Source organism: Homalodisca vitripennis, chromosome 2 (genome assembly GCF_021130785.1).
Source record: "Homalodisca vitripennis isolate AUS2020 chromosome 2, UT_GWSS_2.1, whole genome shotgun sequence".
Classification (NCBI taxonomy): Eukaryota; Metazoa; Arthropoda; class Insecta; order Hemiptera; family Cicadellidae; genus Homalodisca; species Homalodisca vitripennis.
In genome coordinates this window covers 225,102,090-225,126,570 of record NC_060208.1, presented here as the reverse complement: position 1 = coordinate 225,126,570, position 24,481 = coordinate 225,102,090, and the positions used below count along the sequence as shown (strand labels likewise).

The following is a 24,481-nucleotide window of genomic DNA, read 5'->3' as shown; positions in this document are numbered from 1 at the left end:
CCAGCATGTGTGCCTGAGGGTTAAAAACATTCAGTAGACTGCGCCTACAGTGTACAAGACACTATTAGGACTATGAGGAGGTAAAACTAAAAGTAGATAGCTTTGTGACCTTTGCTCATCTCCGTGTCGCTATAACCAGCCTGACAAAATATTTTGTTAGTGATCCTCAATGGGTTAAGCACAATAACGTTTTATTAAGATTCATTATTAAGTTTCTTTAAATAGCTTTCTTTAAAATTAAATTCGTACAAGTTGTTTAATGATGTGGTAACCGGATGTCTGTATAAACAGAGTCCAGATTAGTTAGAGTGAATTCTCTTAATGTTATTCTTTCCAGAATCCAAAGGGTTTTCTGCTGGACTTGCTGGAGTATGTGCGATTGTACCAGCCATCGCAGAGAGGTGATGAGCCGAGTGACCCGGAGCGCAATGACAGAGTAACCATGGCTCTCCAGGCTCTCAGTAATGTCATCAACAGTAACCCTGGTATGTTCCATCCGAGTCTAACCAAACAATATCATTTTGTTTTAGTAACAGAAGAATGTCATGAGTCATTTCTGTTACTACTGTAAGTACCTAAAGTGCTGACAATTACATTAAAACGCAATTCTTACTTTTTTACGTTATTGTACATTTTGAAAATGAAAGGATATTGTCATAATTGCATCTGGAGTTTGAAGTTTGTTTTTGACAATGGAAAGATTGTGAAGGAAACAGGATTTTTCCGGACATTTGCCATTGTTCAGTGATACAAAAAATCAGTAACACTACATTTCAGGAATTTTCAGGAATGTTGTGTGTCATGTACGACTGTCGTAGGTGGTTGGTCAACGAATGCAGACCTATTGTGACCTGTATTTATTCCTTAGTTCAGTTTTAATAATTAGTGCTGTGTTTAGTTTTTTATTAAGTGCATGATTTAGAGTTAGTGAAGTTGACACACAACATGGTGGTTGTGATTCCTGACTTAAACGTGTCAGAACGCTCTGGTATGATTTTTGTATTTTAACCTAGTTTAGTTATGAATTAGGTTAGTAATTCACATGAAGGAGAGATCCGATTTCAGATCTCGAAACGTAGTGGTATTGATGTTTTGTATCACTGAACGATGACAAATGTCAGGAAAAATCCTGATTTCTTTGCATCTGGAGAGTTTGATTAATAGGCCTATCTGTTATATTGATAACCTAAGAGAGACACAATAACTTCATTAAGTCAGGAAGTTGAGTTCATTATCACACTAAACAAATTATCATTTCCTAATTGAAAAGATTACCAATAAATAAAAACAATTCCAAAATTTGTATGTATATAGCCGATTGAATATGTGTATTACACCCCTATTGATGCTATTATTTACAAAGACACGTCCATACAGGGCTGGAGATCCAGTGTATAGGACACTTCAGGCTTTTGTTCCCTCTATTGAGTCTGGAGAGTTGCCGCAATATCCAGCAGTCGGCGCTGAAAGTCATCAGTTCAGTCACCCGCAACCAGGAGTGTATCAGTGACGTAGCTGCTTCCAACGTCCTGGTAAGTTTTCACTGGGCTTCGTGAGTTTATAATAGGAACTATTCGTAATCACTGTCAGTTGAAGATAGAAGTTTCTTCAAGGTTCGGTTTTGGGATCATTTTTATTCTTTCATTATATTAATAGGATTAATTATGTCATCAACAATAGAATTTATGAAATGAGACACATTTGTATTATTGTTTTAAGAAAGGGGGCCATCTGACCAATAATAAGCCAGGAATTTTGTTGTAAAACTGGGGAGATCTTAAAAATAATGTTTTCTCTCAAAGAACTTGAGAAGTACGAAAATAATTTAAACAACTCATTGAATTGGGAGCTTATTAATTCCTTTCATTGCATTTTGTAACACAAGGTCTGAGACACTGTAAAGAAACTTTAAATGAAGAATAATGGCATGACATATTGGCAAAAGCTGCCCTGAAGCCGGTTAATCAAAAATTTACTCCATTAATGTAGTGGATTCGATCTTGGCTAGTCTAAGCTACGTGTCACGTCAAAAAGTGCCCTGTACGATCTATTGAACAAGTTGTGACCTGAATCTCACCCTTCTGTTGTCTTCTTTATTTTTTTTTTATTTCGTAGCCGCAGTATGTTATTTTATTCAGGGAGGAACTGTTAGTTATCGAATTTAATAAAGTTTTGTTATTTTGATGTAATTCTATTCTTGTATAATATATAATCTGAAGGTAAATGCAAAATAAATGGAGCCAATCATTTATTAGGTTATTAAAGAACATTCAGAGAAACTGTGGTAAATACCAATACCTAGGTCTTCCCCAGAACGCAAATTTCAACGTATTTCAGTAACTTCCTTGAGACATTCATTTCAGTTGACCGTGGTACTTCTATGGTAATCAAGGTAGTGTTGTTTTCCAATTCCAGGTTTAATAAAATTGAGTTTAAATATAAAGGAGTGTTCATTTCTTTGTTAAATTATGTCGATGAACTGTAGCAAGTTCTGTTGATATGTTGAAATCGTCAGGTATTAAACCCCCTGGCGTATCTAGTTTTAAGTGGACAGTTGTAAATAGTAGAGATGTATATAGGTTCTGTGTATAGGTTAAGTAATTCCAGATCAGAAGATGTCTATGGACTTTCTAACTTTGTATTAAAGGAAATATTAGATGCTATAATCTATCCTTTAACACAGCTGATTAAACTGGGTGCTTACTGATGGAATATATCCACAGTGCCTTAAAATAACAATAACAGTACCTTTACATAAGAAGGGTGACAAAATGAATTTAAACAATTACCGGCCTATTGCCCTAGTACCCGTTATATCAAAGTTAATAGAGGCTATTGTGAAAAACCAATTGGAATATTACTTTGAGTACAATAATTTGATTTCTTCATCTCAGTATGGGGTTTAGGAAAAATCTTTCAACTGTTGAAGCTGTAGAAAATATCGTATCTTATGTATTGAATAGCTTTGAAAATAAGGAAGAAACAGCTGCTGTGTTATTGGATTTAAGTAAGGCATTTGACGTTGTACCTCATGATGAACTCATTCAAAAATTGAAATATTATGGTCTGGAGAACAATGCTTTGTCTTTGATTATGTCTTATTTGAGCAATAGACTTCAGCTTGTCAAAGTAGGTGACAGAGATCAGGACTTAAGAGGGTGGCAAGCGGGGTTCCCCAGGGCTCTGTCTTGGGCCCCTTCTTGTTTACTGTCTTCATTAATGATCTCCCTAAATTTGTCCCTGGTAAGGTTGTCTTGTATGCTGATGATACTACTCATCTGTTATCATCAGACAGAGACTCAAAATTAAATGATGTCGTTATGGGCTATATGAGGGAAAGGTCCTATCTCTGGTTCTCTGCTAATAAATTAACTGTGAATAATAACAAGACCGAGGAAATTTGTCTTTAGTTTACGTAATTCTGTAAATAAGTCTGTAAAACTACTTGGTATCAATTTAGACTCAAAGCTTAGGCTGGGGAATCCATACAAACCCATTTATGTATTAGATTGGCAAGAGTAATATTTCTACTAAAAAAAACTAAAATTGTATACAAGTCTTAATCTTGTCATTACGCATATTACGCTTTCTTTAATGTACACCTTCTGTATGGGGTTTTACTGTGGGCAACTCTAGTGGAGCCAAGACTGTGTTTTTAAGTGGCAAAAGAAAGCCATACGCTGCATAGTAGGAATTAGCGACAATGAGTCCTGTAGGCCATTTTTTGAAGAACTGGGTATACTTACGCTTCCATGTATATATATATTACACAGTTTAGTTTTTTGTTAAGGAAAATCTCGACTCTTTCAATCTTAGAAGCTTTAACCATGAACACAACACTAGAATTTAAAAAATACAATTGATGTGCAATATGCTAGGTTAAGTAAAACTCAACAGAACTATGCAATAACCGGAGCTAGGCTATTCAATAAGTTACCATTAAGTGCTAGATCAATTTCTGTTGGTAGGTTTAAGAATGTTGTTGCAGAGTGGCTCAAGAGAAAAACATTTTATTCTGTAGATGAGATTTTTTTATGCTAAATTTTAGTGACTTACAATTTTAAAATTTTAAACATTTTTAAACTTTTAACATAGATATAGATTGTATTTATTTTAGGCTCTGTAGGCCTACTTAGTGATATTTTTAATATCATATTTGGACTTTGTCAATACAATTTTGTAATTGTTGGACGACAATAAAATGATTCTGATTCTGATTCTGATTTAGTCTTATTACAAATATGTCAAGTATATAAACAAAATATTGGCCTCTTCTAATAATGAAGTAATTGATGTGATGTTCAAAGGATTATATTTTTTGTACATTTATCGCTACAAGTTAAGTACATTAACATTTGTATTATAAGTTTGTAATTGTAGCAAAAATTTCAAAACTTGCAACATGGGTATCAATGTTATTTTACTAGCTCATATTTTAAATTTTAATATTTTAGTTCATACATTTTGAACATTAATCGATCAATTAAACAATCCAATATTAATTACTAGATATGACATCGATACCAGTTACCATTTTGATAACATCTTTAAAAGTTTGTACCTGAAATGTAAATCTAACTATTTACGATGAACTGGTTCTGTCATACTTTATTAGACCTTGTTGTATATTCTACTCATTCATATATCAATGTCATTCAATAGCAGAAGTACATAGGTTAATAAAATGCCAGGTGTACATTGTATTTTGTTTCTCAGAACAAGTCACGGAAGCAATCCTATCCTACCACTAAACGCAACGTGAATGCCCTAGTATATGGTTCATTTACCTATTGAATGATACTATTTGAAACTGATATAAACAATGATACTCAGGTATATATGCTACTGGCACTGTACACTATCGAGGAAAGCCGTTCTGTGTGCCTGGACATACTATATGCTCTGGTCTCCAACACAGCAGTTGTCAAAGATCTCTATGCCAAAGGTTAGTCCATTTATTCATTCTTTTATTTAATAATTCTTCAGTCAATTTTCAGTATATTTTCCTCAGTTTTTTTTATTGAAGGCCTTTGGGTGGCTTCAGTGACCACAATTGTGTACGGGTTATGTCTGTACAGGAGGCTACATCTACGTGCTGGATCTGCTGTTCTCCGCAGGCGTTCCCGAGGTCCAGACCAAATGTGCCGAGTTACTCGGGCGACTGTGTGCGGACAAGCTGTCAGGTCCTCGTGTGCGACTGGCCTTGGACAAGTTCCTACCTCCTGCTATCTGTGACGCCCTACGTGACAGTCCTGCGCAATGCCCCTCACTTCTTGACACCAATCAGGAGAACCCTGAGCTTGTCTGGGATGACGAGTCTAAGCGCAAGGTGGGCGCAGCCATCGCCAGTCTGGCTAGACGGTGAGTCGAGTCATTTTAGCAAAATGCAATAATATGGTCACCAAACTATCCTATAAAGAAAGGTAAAACATGATTTAACGTGTAGCATATTTGGCACTCTCATTTGTTGTTTAATCCTATGCACTTGAAGGCAGTATATATAATTTGTCCTTGGAACTCGTATGGCCCGCTCTACTGGCCACCGCCATTTTGTCAGGAGCACGGATTAATTTTTGCTGTAATGTTATCTCAGCACGTATGTCCAGCTGTACTGGCCAAGATACGTATAATACGTCCATAGCTCGTAAGGCCAGCACCACTGGCCACTAAACGTAACAGTTATTTTCTAATGTTCTCTTTGTTTTATATGAATGGTGAGTGCTGAAACCTGTCATGCAGCTTTATTTTAAAGTAATATTTAAGTAAAGCAGTAAATTTTAAATTAGCCTATAATTTTTCCCTAAGCATTGGCTGTGCCAATACGACGAACTAAAGTGATAGAAGGGATAGAAACCTAGAATATTTTAATAGAAGACGTGTGTTAACAATATATGTTGTTAACAATATATGTATAAGAGTTAAATTTCCCAAATGTATGTTTATATTTGTATTAGAAAAATTCATAAAAAAATCTTTTTAATTATTTTTAATTTCTTCCTTAAACATTTAAAATTATATCCAAATGACATGGAGGAAATTGAAAAATAATTCCGATCTGGGGAGGCAAGCAGCAAATATGGCTGCCGAGCTCAATGAAAGTAGCACGGCCATCTGTACTGGCCATACGAGTTGCAAGGACAAACTACGGCAAAACGAACTCGAGATGTCTGCAACCTTGGTGTGGCCAGTGCTGCTGGCCTTTTCAGCACATAGGGTTAAAGGATATGCAATCAAAATATCCATAGTCATAAAAACGTAACAACTTTATAATTACATTACAGTGCATGGTGAAACTCAATGCTTTGGAAAATATAAACTGGAATTTACAAGAATAATTATTTTTGTTTGTTTATTGTTAATGTTTATTTAAAGGAAGTAACAATAACTTCACTACCAACTATAACAATATTTGGAAATCAAAGACTGCTTGTGGTGTATAAAGGAGATATTGAAACTGTAACATGAACGGCTGTTGAGAAAAGGCTCAACCACTAACTTTCTCAAGAACTGTGGGAGTTATAGTAACTTTTCACCAGTAAATCATCATTGTGATTGCCACACCACAATTTTGCAGGAAATGATTGCCTGCCCCTCCTAAATTTTCATTTATTATATCGCCCAACTTCAATGTAAAAGCGGCCAATTCCATCCTCTCCTGTGGAAGCTCATTCTACAGGGTGTCCACAAATTACTCTATCAAGCTTCACCATTTGATTTTTCAGGTCAAAATAAGTATTGTCATGTAGAGTATAGAGTATTCATCTTGCTTAGTTTACCGTCTGTCTGTATGTTTATGTTTGCTGGAGAGAATTGTATCTTTAGAATTGAATAAAGGTATAAAGTTGAAACTTTGCAACTTGTTTTGTTCCATACAGTCTTTGTTGAAAAAAGTTCAGAAAAATATCTTAGGTTTAATATTCTTAGGTATATCAGTAGGTTTAAAAACGTTAACTAAAAATATTATAGTTAAAAATACAAATTTTCAAACTATAATAACAAAAATTAAGGAAATTTTAAAAAGTGCATAAAAAATATTGAAATATAGGTTACTTTTATATGAACATTTTCATATCAAATTTATTTTGCTATGCCAAAAAATAGTCTTTATTATAACAATTATTTATTAGTTATTATTATACTATTAATAATAACATTAGTTATTATTTTTATGATGTACAAAACTTAAAGCAGATATTTTATTACATATTTTAAAATCCCAAATTATAACTATACCAAGATATATTAAAATGTATAATATATGGACAATACTGACCTCTGCCTCACAGCTGCTGTTTGTTTCATCTGCGTCACATCTTTTTTTTATTACTTGTCTGTATTTCGTGTAATAAAACTCATAATGAGTCAATGGAGATAAAGTTAACATTTTGACTGCCAAGTGGCACAGTGTCTGTTCTTGAAAATCTCATAACGGTTTTGTTGCGTTAGCTCTGTTAAACTGATGTGTGGTAATGTGATGTTAGGCACTACGCAGCGCAACGTAAGAGCCACGACGCCGTGTTGACGCTACCAGATACCAGCATCGTGGGCATAAACAGCAAGGAGGTGATGGTAGGGGGAGTGTACCTGCGGCTGTTCAATAACAACCCTGGCTGGCCACTGCGTAAACCCAGAGACTTCCTCTCTAGTCTACTGGATACTTCCATCAAACAGCTCAACAAGGATGGCACTGACGTAAGCTCCCCGAGTCTCTAGATAGTGGCCAGATCCTTGACTGTTCAGTGTTTATTAGTTAAATTTGGTAATGTAGTTATATCACCAATTTTATTTTTAAGTTTACATTTTTTCTTCATGTTTGTGTTTTTATTTCCTTTAAGTATATTTATTGTTTACCATTGTTTCATAGAGTCTATTATAATCGGCTCAAAAAGATAATTTACAATAATACGTATTATTTGCCATTCAAATTTTATGAAGATCTTATTTGATTTGAAAAAATGTTACAAATTACTTTCTATTCAACAATTCAAACATTTGTTGTTTTTTTTCCTGTATTTTTTTTCAAAATTGTTTGGTTGATTAAAGAACAAAGTTAGGCTCTTCATCTATACATGATCATAATTTACTGTTTGATATCTAGAAATTATTTTTGAATTTTTTCATGAATATTATAGTTATTCAGGAATAAAAATAATTTTATAAAAATCTAAAAATAAAAAAAAGCAAAAAATATGTCAAATACAACATTTTTACTTACTTTTATTTGTAACTCTGAGAGACAATTTTAATTTATCAATTAAGAAAATGTTTCTTGTAGTTCTTTGATTTTATTCACATATTACCTAATTTTAAAATAATAATACTTTCTGCTATCAAACATTCCAGATTTAAATTAATATTAAATTTGTATCTGAAGAAGACATGATTAACACGAGTTCCTTATCTGTCACCGTTCTTGTAGGACATCAATGTACAGGATTCACTACAACTATCAGAAATAGTATTGAATAAATGTATGTTTACACTTGATATTTAAAATATATATTTAATTTGTACTCATTTTGTTATGTAAGGAATTAAGTGAAAAGATATTTTTACTTTAATATAAAAATGTTTTCAGTTGTTGGAGAGGAGTTGTAAATTAGTGTTCTTGAAATCTACTTCCAAAAATCACTTTCAAAATTTGAAAGTATTATCTGTTTGAGTTTAATATAGAGAAGTGACATGTGACTAGAAATGGGCCAATTGTGATTCTTTATTAATTAATTGTTTAATATATTTAGCAAATAAATAAGGTGGTTTTAATTTCTCTACATCTTTGAAACCATCAGTTTTGAAACTTGCCTATAACCGTTGCACTTTTTTAAGTAACATTGACCTTGCATGCTACTGACTTTCCTCTTTATTCTGTTTGATAAGTTCTCGCTTAAGTCAATGGCCATGAGAACATGCTGATAAGGCTAAAAATGCTAAAAATGCTACTTACAAAACAATCTCACTTCTAATTTCAACATTACAATTCCAGTACAATTAAAATATGTAATGCTAACTGTAAATTATCAAACTAGTTGTAAGTGTACTTGAGTATGAAAGAATTGGCTCAACAATTCAATCAATTTTACAATTTCATAGTAAAACAATTACTTTGTTCTGCATTGTTGATCAAGATTTATCTGGATGAATCCTGTTATTTATTCATTTAACATTTGTTTCTAGTTTGTTTATAGAGGAATTTCTCCCAATAAAGGAGTTGTTTGTCAGTTACACTAGCTTTGGTTGCAGTGGATATGGGAGGGTAGAGACATGAATGATTTATTTTTTAGCTATATATTTGAAACCAACTGTCAGAAATGTCAGCCAATGAGATACAGATACTGGACATTATAACTTGTAGGGCAGTTTCCATTTCTTTACTTTCGTTAAATGATGCTGATACAAAACCATTATTTACATGTCTCATTGGAGTATAATGGTTTTAATGAGTCAAGCCAAAAAGATTACTATCTGTGGAAATTTGCATTTTGTCACCTTTTTTCTGTTCTCCGATTTTGACTCACACTGAAACTAGCAAAACTTACTAGGAAATGTCCCTCAATTTATTTCACAAAACAAAACTAGGTTGTGTTCTTAATTGGTTAATTGGTAACCAATTGGTAAATTGGTTCTCCTCCACACCTCCGATTGAAAAAATCCAGAGAAATCTGTGCCACTGTTCTTGCCACAAATGTTAATTTTAAATTAATAATTTGGGAAATTGCTTTAAATTTCAAAGATTGTGGAAAAGAGTTGTATTGATGAACTGTTTTCTGACACTGGTTTTATTTGTAGTAATTTTATTTATAGTTTACTGTGCAGTCATGAGTAATGATGTGACTCTGCTCTCTGTACATGTTATCTAAATTACGCTTCTTATAGACCTATCATCAATTTGTGATGAAAAGAGCTTTTAGTCAAATTGGTATGTTTGACTTTTTTGCTTGACCTCAAGTGCAAACACTGCTCTAAGTGATAAATAGAACAGAAAAACTAACAACTGCAGCGAATTTTCCACTGCTATATTTTTTACTTGATCTCCAGCCAGTACTCAATTTTGAATATTACAAATTTCTTAATTGTAACATTTTGAAATAAATGTTACTTATGGCTATTAGATAACCCATTTTATGCACTGAACAAGTTGTTCTGATTGAAGAACATTCTATTTTGATATTTTGATGGTTATAAAATGTATTACATTTTACTATTATAATTCTCAATATTACGTGGCAAAATGAGTATTTGAGTATAATTTTATCTTTGTTCTGTATTTGAACGTAATTGAAGGTGAACTGAAGAGATAATACTAGTACTTGATAATAGTTATTACCTATAAATTTTAATAGGTGTTTGTCTTTTTTAAGTTTATTGCAAAGATACTTGTATGAAGAATTTTCTATGTATAGTTGTTGAAAATTATGTTTGAATAGTTTTATATTTATACATCTGTAATTAAAATAAATTTTGTGCAGACATTAATAAACAGTTGTTGGTAAATAAACCACCAATAGGCACCAATAAATAAATCTACAGAAAATCTTTATAGAATAAAAACGTGGTTGTGTATTACATACAATAAATAATGTGAATCAATTCTAGAATCAATATTTAAAGAACATTTTCAAAATGGGATAAGATCATTGATACAACCCTAATTTTGAGCAACGTTGTTAGGTGGATGCATCAATAACTACAATAAATAAGTGTACAGAAAATCTCTGTAGAATAATTGAAAGCTGGGTTTTGTACAGTTAAGAGGGTGACAAGCTAACAAATTAAATTCTAAACTTATTAATGATATTATACAAGTGACGAACCTGTTGCTGAATAATCTGGAGAACCTGTGTTTTATACTATTTCTGTCTGTTGTGGAACAGTATGATCTACTCGAAGTGGTGGTGACTGCTCTGGTGAACCTGCTGCAGTCTCACCCCATGTTGGCCGACCAAGTACCTTCACTGGGCTACATTCCCCGACTCTGTGTGCTCCTACATTCACACCATCCCCCTCAGGCCTGCCACGCCATACTACGCATACTGCACCAGCTGTCCATCAGTGATGTAAGTATATAGTCCTCATTATCTAATAATTTTCCTCATTTATGCTGTCCCCCTCAGGTCTCCTGTACCGTTTTGTGCGTACTGCACCAGCTGTTCATCAGTGATGTGAGTAATATAGTCCTCATTATCTAACAATTTTCCTCATTTATGCTGTCCCCCTCAGGTCTCCTGTACCGTTTTGTGCGTACTGCACCAGCTGTTCATCAGTGATGTGAGTAATATAGTCCTCATTATCTAACAATTTTCCTCATTTATGCTATCCCCCTCAGGTCTCCCACACTGTATTGTGCATACTGCACCAGCTGTTCATCAGTGATGTGAGTATATAGTCCTCATTATCTAACAATTTCCCTCATTTATGCTATCCCCCTCAGGTCTCCCGCACCGTATTGTGCGTACTGCACCAGCTGTCCATCAGTGATGTGAGTATATAGTCCTCATTATCTAACAATTTTCCTCATCTATGCTATCCCCCTCAGGTCTCCCGCACCGTATTGTGCGTACTGCACCAGCTGTCCATCAGTGATGTGAGTATATAGTCCTCATTATCTAACAATTTTTCTCATCTATGCTATCCCCCTCAGGTCTCCCGCACCGTATTGTGCGTACTGCACCAGCTGTCCATCAGTGATGTGAGTATATAGTCCTCATTATCTAACAATTTTCCTCATCTATGCTATCCCCCTCAGGTCTCCCGCACCGTATTGTGCATACTGCACCAGCTGTCCATCAGTGATGTGAGTATATAGTCCTCATTATCTAACAATTTTCCTCATCTATGCTATCTTCCTCAGGTCTCCCGCACTGTATTGTGCATACTGCACCAGCTGTTCATCAGTGATGTGAGTATATAGTCCTCATTATCTAACAATTTTCCTCATCTATGCTATCCCCCTCAGGTCTCCCGCACCGTATTGTGCGTACTGCACCAGCTGTCCATCAGTGATGTGAGTATATAGTCCTCATTATCTAACAATTTTCCTCATCTATGCTATCCCCCTCAGGTCTCCCGCACCGTATTGTGCGTACTGCACTAGCTGTCCATCAGTGATGTGAGTATATAGTCCTCATATTTTCTAATATTACTCCTCAGTAATGCAGTGGATGAGCTAGAATTTACTTGTGGGCAAGTAAATTACGTGACAGATCAGCAATAAAGAAAGACAAAATTCAAACTAGAGGGTGTTGTGGCTATTCGTTTAGGGCTGATAAGTCGAATCACGTGTTATGGCCACATAGTTAACGTTGGAGGTACCTGCCACATATAATCGTACAAATTAAATGTAAACAAATCAGTTTAAACAAATTTATATTGAAATAGATTAATATATAACAAATTAATACTAACGAAATTTGTATTTTATAATAAAATATATTGGATTTTGATGATGTTGGCGTGGGTTTGAGATTGTGAGGGGGAATGGACCTGCTCTACCTTCCTCGGTCTCCTTCTTGAGTAGCATCTAGGATGTATAGTTTCAGTACCATGTACATCTACAATTTGTTTAAACGTTTATCAGTTTTATAAGTCAGAGTAGTGGAATTATATACATTTGTCGATGTAAAAATGAATTAGGCCTAATAAAATAGGAGTTTTCATGAACTAAATTAGAGATTAATAGTGATGATTTGGTGAGCACGTGTTTCATAAACCTATGTAAGTTTATAATTTAAAATTCATTACTGTGACGTTTACCTCGATATAAAGAAGACTAAATTTTTGAATAAATAAGTGTTTTTTTTAGTGTATAAATAGAATGAGTGACTTAGTGCTCTTGGTATTTTAATTGAGTTTTTAAAGAAGAAAGATTCTCGTCAATGTGAGTAAAATTCGCCAGAAGGGTTGAATGTTGATGTGTATTGGAATGAGCAAACTATTGGAGATAAAAGAACAGAATGTAATTATTTTGAGAAAAATTGAAGACTTGCTAACAAAAATGGATGAAAACACAGGCTCAACTTAACAAGGAAAAGCAAGAAAAAAGCAAAATCCAACAAAATCTATCAAGACCACGCTATTGAACAGGAACAGCTTATAACTAATTCACATAAATAGAATCAAATCATTGGAAATTAAAAAATATACAGATGAACAAAAGGCTTACTACCGCTAGGGAAACAGTCCTTTCTGAAACCAAGAGAAATAGAAACTCAAACACACCAACTAATTATGCGCTTCCACCACCGAACTCATCTCATCTTGCTAGAAATGGCACAGTTGAAAGTAAGGCAGGAGCAAATGGAAAACAAACTTATGAGCTTCAGTGAACAAATTCACAAATATGGGAGTTATCCAGGCACAAGAGGAAACTCTGGAAGAACCACTACAAAAAGCTACACCACCACCACCACCCAAAATTGAAAATCTCTGCAATAACACAAAAACCAATAGTGTAAACATCTCAACTAGAAACAAAAGGCTTAGAGAATGCAGGGGAAAAAACTTCTTCAGTGTCTCCCTCCAAAATGCTAGGTATTTGGCTGCAGGCAAAGGTGGCTCGCAGACAGAGCCAAAGCTCCACACTTTTCAAAGTCAGCAAATGCCCACCAATCACGGCTAAACAGCTAGGAGAGAATGAAACGTTAGAAGAGTTCTTCAACACAAACTTTAATGAGGCTTTAAATTTATGTCCTCTCCTTTCTGTGGATGTTGACTGTACAGAACACCAAGAGAACACAAAAGCAATAGACACTTCAGTATTACCCCAACCTATAGTAGAACACTTACCCTTAGTAAAAAGCAAGGAGAGAAAACTATACTGTCCCAAAGACCGACACTAACTCTGCTCTTGTGATATCGCCCACACAGGTACCCTCACAATCCAGGCAACATACATCAAACCAGCAATCTTTTTTAGACAAACTCAAGATGAAGGACACGAGGTCATAGTTGAATCAATAATAAGGTCCACACAGAATCAAAATAAAACTACAAAAACTCACCATTAGCTCACCATAATATTGATGGCCTTCAAAACAAAATCGACAGACTGACTCATTTTTTTGCACAACTCTAACCCAGACTTAATAATTCTCACACAGAACATGGTCCTAAGTAGAGAAAAACTGGAAAACCACGAGAATCCTTGGCTTCAGTCTCATAGGTGGTTTTGCCAGACAGCGGCACCGAAAAGGTGGAGTGGCTGTATTTGCGAACTTAAAACTGGAAAACGAAATAGCAGTAACATCTATATCAAGAACTTACATCAGAACTTATATGCGAAAGTAATTCTTCTGAAAATTGAGCTTAAACAAAAATTTCTTCACCTACTAAGCGTATACAAGCCACCTTGCAGCAACTTGGAAAACGCAATAAACTTTTTATCATCCGGAACTAGACAAAAATCGTAAACATAAATGACCCGATACTGGTGATGGGAGATGTAAATGTTGACAAACCTGGTTGACAGTTGCGACAAAAGAACTCTGGATGAAATGCTCCTTTAGCTACGGCTTGAGAAGGCTTCAACTACCTCCAACCAGAATAACTAGTCATAGTCGGAACTCTATAGATTTTTGTCTGTACAAACACCGGAGGAAACACTAATAACTACTAGAGTGCAAAAAAACAGGTTCTCTCGGACCACACTGCACAGCTATGTACTATCATCACCGATATGACAAAGCAAACACTGAACCAATCACAGAGAAGACAATTCACTACACGAATAGTGCAGGAACTGAAGCTCAATCTTCAAGCACAAGATTGGTCACAAGTCATACTTACTGAGGACACGGAAGCTGGATACAAAGCATTCAATGGAATCCTTCAATCTGCTATGAACATAGCGTGCCCTCTCAAGATAATAAAGAAATAGAAGAAATTTCAACCAAAAATATTTGGGGACAGCGAAAGTCAGACTCTAAAAATGCTGTACTTGGAGGCCACTGAACAGAGAACTCATCACTGGTCACCCTGATGATAAAAAAGAAACAGCTCGAAGGAAAAAAACTTACGATCAAAAAACTCAAAACACTTCGAAAACAGTGCAAACTCAGCTTATATAGACAGGTCTGACAACAAATCAAAAGCCATGTGGAGAGTTATAAATAATGAAAGAAAAGAAAAATCAACCAAAAAATCAACTGGAATGTTTGAGAATAAACGAAGACATCTCGAATTCTCCAAAGGTCATTGCCAACCATTTGAATAACTTCTTTGCTACAACCCCTGACAGAACACTTAACAAAAATGGAAATAGACCCAACACCAACATCTACAATAGAACTAAATAACCTGCTCCAAATTCCAAAATTAAATTTTTTTGAAACAGATGAACTAGAAATTGAAACAATAATTGACTCGTTAAAACCAAAAACATCAACAGGTGAGGATGAGATCTCCTCCAAACTAATTAAAACAATGCAAACACGAAATCATCATCCCCACTGACAATAGTTGTCAATAAATCACTCTCCCAAGGAACATTTCCCAGTGAATCTGAAACTCTCAAGAATTTACCCAAAGTATAAATCGGAGCAAGCAAATGAAGCCACCAGTTACAGGCCAATCCTCTCTCATATCAACATTTTCTAAAATTTTGGAAACATGTAGTACGAAGTAGACTTCTGGGACATCTCAAACAGCATAATCTCCTTACATCTAGACAACATGGCTTTTGTGAAAGACAGATCCACCTCAACAGCAATAGCCCAACTAATAGAAGCCATAATAGACAAACTGGAAAAAGGACAGATCGCCTCAAGTATATTGTTGGACTTCAGTAAGGCATTTGACTGTCTGGATCACAAACTTATCCTAACAAAAGCTGCAGTATCTGGGAGTCACTAACAAGGAACTAGACTGGTTCAAGAGCTATTTAAGCAACAGGAAGCAGGTAGTCGAAATCACTCATATGGAGAACAGTACTGTGAAGAAAGTAAAATCCGAACAACTATCAGTGAGCAGAGGAGTACCTCAAGGCTCCGTACTCGGACCTGTTTTCTACATTCTAGTAACTAATGACTTCTCAGACTATCTTTAAGGACTACTGCAAAATAGTAATGTTACGCTGATGACACAGCTCTGATTTCAGCAAATAAGGACAAGGACCAACTCGACATAGACTCTTTTTATTGCCATATAACCAGGCAAAACAATACTGCTGTCTCAACGATCTGGGTTTTAAATGACTCGAAGACACAGCAATTAATTTTCACAGCTAGACCAAACAACTTCCATGGGCGTCCCAGAAATAACAACAATAGAAACAGGAAAATACCTTGGAATAATCTTAGATCAAAATCTCTCTTGGGAACCCCATATAAACCAACTCTGTCACAAACTTAACAGCAGCCTATATGCAGTACGGAGAATGAAAACAAATCAGCAGCACCCGAGTAGCTTTAACAGCTTACTACTCCCTGTTAGAATCTCACCTGAGATATGGTCTGATCGTCTGGGGAAGCACGACAATCGCAAACCTTCAACGGGTAACTTATTATCCAAAAAAGTGCTATTAGGATTCTAAAAGAACTAGGACCACTAGACTCGTGTCGAGCTGCCTTCAGGGAGTTGGGGAATCTTGGACTGTGGTAAAACATCTACATCCAAGAAACAATCCTCTTTGCAATAAGAACAGGCCAAGCAAGAAACTGGTGACAACCATCCACCCTACAGCACCAGAAACAGGAGCAACTTCCTCCTCAATCAGCACCATCTGAGCTTGTTTGAGAAAAAAAACCGTTGTACAGAGGAGCGCTGTTTTTCAACAAACTGCCCGAATCCTTGAGGAAGCTTCCAGAGAAGAACTTCAAATCTTCCTTAAAATGCTGGCTTCTGGAGCGTCCACACTACACCGTACAAGAGTTCACCCAATGGAGAACCAGCATCTTGTAATAACAGACACTGAATTGAACACAAATTGTAATACTAACACAAGTGACCCTTTGCTCTGTTCTCTATGAATATGTGCAATAAAATAAATAAATAAAAATAAAAAATATTCATTAGTAACCAACCTATTATAACTAATGAGACTTTGACTAGAAACACTTTATATGATATGGAATTCATTTTAAAACCAAAATTTTGATTGATGCAAATTAAAATTAGTATTTTGTACTAAAGGAAATTTAGTGACCTAGTGACGTACATATATAACCTAGTGACCCATATATTTAACATAGTGACTTGTATGTTTGACCCTTCATAATTATGTTAAGTATGTTTAATTATTTATAATTAAACCCAATCTTTTGGTATCACTAAAGTGGAGTGTAAATTTATCTACATTTAATACAGAATCGTAGCATTTGACATCACAACTTGTGGCAGAATACAAACCTGTACCTTTTGATTTAGACATACCAACGTGAACCTGTACAATTATTTGGCCAAAGATTTATGAAATGTACTTGGTGGGATGAGTCGTACTCAAATGATATTTTTAAATTGACTAGAAATTAAATGCTTTATATTTATAACACCATATGACTCTGAATGATGTCACCACAACTATTCCTAGTCCACAACAACTGGTAACAGGTCATAGTCCAAAAGAAGCACTAGAGCGTAGACAATTAGAAAAGTTAAACTTACTGAATATATTAATGGTTGTTCTAATATTATGTTTACAGAGTTTACAAAAACCTTTATTTAAAAAATTTACATAAATTTACAGAGTCAGGTGCTTGGAAGCACGTGTGACTTATTATTACAATATAATGCAATACATTAAACAAAATATACATGCAGTTGGCAATTCAATGTTTTTTCTTATTTTTATGTTTCTTCCACCATGGTGCACAAATACTATACTCTTACTATCAGTCCATAACATATACTTATTTACTACTTATACAATCCAGATTTTAACAAGAACCATCTCACAAAAACGAGGTAAAAAATTAACAAGCATAAATATGTTAAGTTTTAACAAATAAATAAATATATAAATGATAAAATATTAAATATAAAATATCAATTTTTGGCCAGAACACTGTCTATCTCCATGAACAACCCAAAACAGTAAGATCAACAAACAATATTCAAAATATCAACAAGCATAAATATGTAAATAGATTTAACAAACAAATAATTATCAAAACAGCAATAGAGTATTATAAATTTTAAAAAAATATCAAAAATATAAATAGATTTAACAAAAAAATAAGTATCAATCAGTAAATAACAAATATAAAATACCAGTGACAAATATAACACAATCAGACAACAACAACTTAAAATAGTATATAAGTATTAATAGAATATGTTATTTCACATTTATTTAATGTTAATATTATTATGTGTTACTTTGTATTGTTTACGTACCTGTGTTGCTATAAATTGTTAACACATTGGAGTCTGGCTTGCTATTTGCTGTTTTCATAGCCTGGTCTGCATAAATTCATTGGTTTTTTCAGATTTTTTTTTAGAAAACTGTTAAATATTATGTATATGATATTATATTTTATTGAAAGTTCTATCTTTCCTCTTTAAATTTATATGCAAAACTGTATTCCTATAAAATGTAATTAATTTTTTTTTTAACTTCAAAAGTTATGTTTTTTGAAGAAAAATAAAAACTCCCGCATGTCTTGTGTTTCTTGTAAACTAACTTTTGAATAAATAAAACAAGTAATTTCAATTTTTTTAAAGGCATTTACTTTATAAATATTTACAAATAATTTTAATTGCCAAAAAAATTTCAAATGCTAAAAAAATTATTGTTGTCGTAGACAGACAGACGACGCGCCAGGCCACGTCATTAGATAAACAAAAGCCTCAAGCGGGTATGACGTAGTAGCGCCTAGCGGAGTTTTTCTGAACTAACCATCTAAGCTGGCTTTCTAATGCAGCAGACGGCACTCGAATATCACTCGAGCAACTCCGTATATCAATCGGCAAAGCTGTGCTCGAGTGACGCTTGAGCGCCGGCCGGGGGTTTAAACAATGGCGCTCGAGTCTGGCTCGAGCGTAGACTCGAATGTGTTAAAACTTATGAAATCAGTGTAGTCAAAAAAGCTAAGGGAGAGGAAATGTAGTATATTGATATACAGTTGTATTATTTTCAAATAGAAAATGTATAATGTTGGTACCACTGATTAGCAAATAAACCAGCCGAGGCCGACCAACCACCTGTTTCCGTCTTCCCTCTCCTTATCGATGACCAGATGCCATGACGTGAAGATGTCCCTGGAAGGCCTCGGTAAAGCAAAGTGTATTTATTAATCCTGTCAATGTGTGTACTTTGTGAGTGGTACTGAAATGTGATTATAACAAAACATGACAAGATCGTGTGTAAAGTGTATTATTAGCACAATCTGCTCGTGATGTTGCAGGTCTGTATTGGTAGCATGGGGCAGACTGATGTGCTGAGGCCTATCCAGATGACCATGAAGGAGAACGCAGAGTTGGTGGTACTAGGCTGTGACACTATGGCACGACTGTTCTTAGCCAACAAAGATCCTCTCGTCAAACAGGTAACAAGAACAGAGAAATGTTAGGTTATTTTAATTATATTAAAGGTTGTGAATGGCTATAAAACTTGTATCATCACAAGTTCAGATATTGTATATTCATTGCGTACCGCCATATACATTCTATATATAGCTTTGTTTGTTCAGAAGAATATTAATCTTTTTGACACTGCCATTTTTAGTGAGCACCATCTCCGCAATGAACTAAATCTCAGAATTCCAAAACATAGGACCACGTTTTTCAAAAACGAATATCAGCTCGTTTATAATTGAGTCAGACTTTACAATTCATTGCTGGAGCGGCTGAGGCAGGAGAGTGGGGATGCTTTTGGTAAGGGATTAAAGAAACTTCTCTTGTCAGAAAACCGTTACAGTATTGAGGAGTTCTGACTTAACGGTAAAGGTTGATAATGAGCATATAAATATTTAGATATAAGAACATAATTATTGAAATGAAAAAAGGTTATAAACTAAAATACGAGTAATGTAACTTTTTATTAATATAGCTTTTACTAGTATAGCTTTTTTTAAAAAATTGACACTATTTCACTGTGTATACTGTTTTAAATAGAAACAATTTGAGTTTCAGTTTGAGTACATTTTCTTCAATCAAATGAATTAAAATGAAACTAAACAGGATTACTTTTAAAATAATTAGTTTTAATAGAATATTTTAATAATGTGTTTTTATTGTATCCGGACAGAAAGTCCAAACACAATCCATTTTTATATGGGAGTTTTAGTGTTACTATATTAAGTGAAAGTCAATTCCACACTCAAAAACACATTCAGATTTACCAATACATGTGATAACAGAAAATGACACTGAAGGTTTTATTTTTGTGATGTTAAGGTACTGGCAAATATAATTTTAATTTGTTGCCACCATAATGCAGTTGTTTTATTTAATTCTTAAGTTTCTAGGCAAAACATTTTTTCAAGTAAAAGACACAGCAGTGTGGGACAAAAATGCCTCCTTTATTCTCCTATATTTTCATTCATTGTCTTGGTTTCGTTATATTGATGACATCTTTCTTATTTTAAATAGTAGAATGAAATTACTGATATTATTTAAAAAATAATTAAATATTTTTCAGCACTTAATTTCACCTTGAAAACCATAAAAAATGTAGTGACATTTCCGTATGTGAATGTTTTATAAACAACGGTAGCTTTAAAACTGAAATTCATGTCAAGGATCAAAGTAATATACAACACTTATATCACTAAATATGTCATCCACAGTATGTAGACAAGTTTATTCCCAAAGGGTCTTGCTCTCTAAGAGTTAATAATTTTTATATGGATCAACTAAATTTCAAAATTACGTAAAATCAATGAGCGAAGTGCCAAGTTATCTTTGTGTCGTGTTGTAACAGGCGCTGGACGTAGAACTAGTGCCGTACCTGCTTGGGTTGCTCGATGGACGGTTAGACAAGATGGAACATGCCGCCCGCAGTAAAGCACTGGTAGTAAAGGCCCTCAAATCCATGTGTCAGAGTGTATTGTACGGGGCTCAGGTGTCGGCCATTCTCAATAACTCCCAGGTGTGGACCAACTACAGTCAGCAAAATCACGATCTCTTCATCACCAACGCACCCACACAGAACTATCTCACAGGTATAATGCTACTATATTTTATTTAGAGAGTTTATCTTTATTTTATATGCTTTCATTTTAGGATAGCAAAGAATTTGTTTTAACCGGACAAACCTTTGAGGACCTTATGAAGTAAGCATACACAAAAAGAACAATATTTATCAAGTATTCTGTACCGAAAGTGAATAGCATGTAATAATTGGATGTATTTGAAGCAAAACAAAGTTATTACAAATAGTTTCTTATGTCTTTTTAGTTAATGTTATGTAGAGAATAATTTGCATACAACAAAATAAGATGTAGAGTTCATTTTTTGAATCAAATAAAAATTATTTATTGAAGCTTTTTTTAACTGATGTCAGTAAAATGTTATAGAAATTTTATAATGAGTTATTTTATAAACTATATCCTTTAATCTCCATTTCCTTACTCGTAATATTAGAGATCAGAATGGTGTCACAATACATTAAGATTTTCAATTTGTTTCAAAGTTGAAACAATATATTATGAGTCAACACAAAATGTTGTAATATTTGGGTCACAAGTATAATAATAATCCAATAATGTTTTACATATAACTAAATCTGGTTATTTCTAAAATTCATGTATTAAGCTTACTTAATTTAAACAAATATTCAAATTATTTTACTGAATTTGAAATTAGATTGGCTTATTGGTTTAGCCATCATTTATGAGAATACACAGATATCCACCCCTAAGATTCAGAGTTCTTTAATACTAAGTTAAAACTATATAAACAAGCACGTAACATCATATAGTTACGTACTTGTGAGTACATCAAAAACTCACTATAAATAAAAAACAATAATTTAAAAGAATAACATTAAAGTAAAATTTAGTCACAACTAGATGTGTACGAGGGCTATCCAGAAAATAAGTAACATTTTGGAATTTAGAAAACCAAGTACAATAAAAACATTTTATTATATACATATGAAAGGAGGTCTAAAATACCACTTTACTACATAATCCTCACACAAATTCAGGCACTTATCATAACGGTGGACAAGCTTTGAAATTCCTGTCACAGAATTCTGCTGCCTGTGATCTCAGCCACTCAGTGACACGTAACTGGAGCTCTTCATCATTGTCAAATGCTGTGTTGCTAGCCAGGTCTTCATTTTCAGGAACAAGTGAAAATCACTTGGAGCAAGATCAGGACTTCAGGGGGGATGAGGAAAAACTTCCCAGTTGAATGAGTTAAAGTCCTTACATACAGTTTGCTGTGTGAGGTCGGATGACAATTTTCCTTTACATTTGTTTTTGACAGCTCTCTTAAGGTTTTGCAATGTTTGACAGTACTGCTTAGAGTTTATTGTTGCACCACGCTCAAGAAAATCAATGAGAAGAACACCTCACCTGTCTCAGAACGCTGTTGTGTGCCCCGACTCCATGGAGTGTAATTTTGTCTCACAACTTACATATTTCACTCAGGTTTCATCTCCTGTTACGATTTGATCCAGTAGTGTATCACCATGACTGTAGTAGGCATCAAAAACGTGAAAGCTGCCCCAGTTCACAAATCTTTTTGTCAACTTTGACAACCAGACCGTCAGTCACAATGCTCAGACGTCCACTCTTCTCTTGATCATCAACGTTTATTCTGCCAATTTTAAACTGAACTTTCAGTCATTTTGTTGTTACCATACATTTCACACAGTTCCAAATAAATTTCTATCAGTTTTAAGTTTTCTGCCAACAAAAAACAATTCACTTCACAACTGGTGGGATTTTTAATTGCAGCACACATTTCAAATTGTGCAGAGATGTTGCTGTTGTCACAACGACGCTGACTGAGGTGCAGAGCACAAGCACACCAATATATATGTGATTGGCACACACATGATGGTGTCAGGTGGAAATGTTCCTTACTTTCTGAATAGCCCTCGTATATACTGTATAATTATCGGCTTTCCTAATGAACAGTCTAACCTTTGAGTAATTTCATCTCTGGGATCATTAAGTTAAATAAATTAACATTTGATAACTTCAAAATATCTTAAATTTTAAGCTATACTGTTTACCAATTTAACAAGTCATTGTTATTCATGTTTATAATATTAATAGTATGTTTGGCACAGAAGTAACTATTACAATGTACCTGTTTCAGGAGTGCCGATGACTGCAGGATACCTAACACAAGGCAGTTCCCAGACACTACCCAACTCCCCCCCTCCTCTGGAGACGGACACCAGCTGAGACCTGCCCCCTCCACATTCTCCTTTCCCCCTCCCCCTCGTCTGCTGAGCCACCTTGTGATATCCACGCCCACCCAACCTGTGATTTTGAGTGTACAGTGATTTATTTAGAAATTAAGGGAACATCCTATTAATTTGCTTACTAGTTAGGAATTGATTAATTTTATAAATATCGTCTTAAAGTATGTGAAATCGTTCTTTGTGTGACAAAGAATCTGTATATCGCTATGTTATTATTTTCTTGCTTATTCTTCATTATATGTAGTTTTTATTTTAATCTCTGTATGTTTATAGAAAGCAATGCTTTACACTTACTGTAATATTGTAATTCTTTTTATGAATTCAATTATAGATTTGGTTAATGTGTATGTATGGTTTATAGAGTTGTAATATCCATTGTGATATTAACTGTTAAGTTAAGGTTCTCTTTGACCGATTTATTAAAATAATACTCAATTAATTTTGTTATTTTCGGCTAATGTAAGTCAAAGTAATCTCATCTGATCCAAACTCCATGTATAACACTAATTTGTGTGGATTTTTAATAATAATATTGTTTTTTGTCCTGTTGCAGTACCATGTTCATGAGAAAGGATATCCAAATTATGGAGCACTAAATGTTTGTTCAAAACAAAATCATTAGTGATACAACAGTACCGTTAATAGAAAAGTTATACAATGTAGAATTTTATGTTCTGTTTATATATTTAAACCACATTTAAAAATACTTAAACTTACCAATTGTGCTTAATGTCTATTTGTGGCAACGACTAATGTTACCATTTAACTGATCTTGGAGAAGGTGAAAAATATCTTGAACATATCTTAAATTGGGGAGTTTTTATAATAATAAAAGTTAAAAGTGTTGTAGAAAAAACTATTTTAAAGTAGAAAAGTTATAATATAAAAAGGGTAGTAAATTGTAAAAATAATTGTGTTGGATTATATAAGCCCTGTGTAGCGAAAAAAAAGTTTTGTAGAGTATATAAGGTTGGTGCTTTCGTATCACGTCCCAGCTGTCTGAAAATGGGTCTATGGAAGGAACTGTGGAAGTTATCACACAATAGCTTTCTGGCCATGAATTTGAAATAAAAATATGATACTGTTAAAAACTTATATATACACAGTTAATTGATTTCACAACACTTAAAAAAAATATATAAATGGTTTCCTCCATGTGTCCGATTC

At 34.1% G+C, this 24,481-nt stretch overlaps 1 protein-coding gene across 1 annotated transcript in view; it reads left to right on the top strand.

The window, feature by feature from the left end:
• LOC124356016 (dnaJ homolog subfamily C member 13-like) overlaps positions 1 to 23,661 on the top strand; it is an 81,563-nt gene extending 57,902 nt beyond the window's left edge. Inside the window, 9 exon segments of the mRNA XM_046807162.1 lie at positions 338 to 485; positions 1,378 to 1,532; positions 4,834 to 4,945; positions 5,079 to 5,361; positions 7,482 to 7,692; positions 10,872 to 11,054; positions 19,338 to 19,478; positions 20,855 to 21,095; positions 23,206 to 23,661. Of these exon segments, the coding sequence (XP_046663118.1) occupies positions 338 to 485; positions 1,378 to 1,532; positions 4,834 to 4,945; positions 5,079 to 5,361; positions 7,482 to 7,692; positions 10,872 to 11,054; positions 19,338 to 19,478; positions 20,855 to 21,095; positions 23,206 to 23,294 (1,563 nt within the window). The 3' untranslated portion in view covers positions 23,295 to 23,661.
• Positions 23,662 to 24,481: the final 820 nt, after the last annotated feature.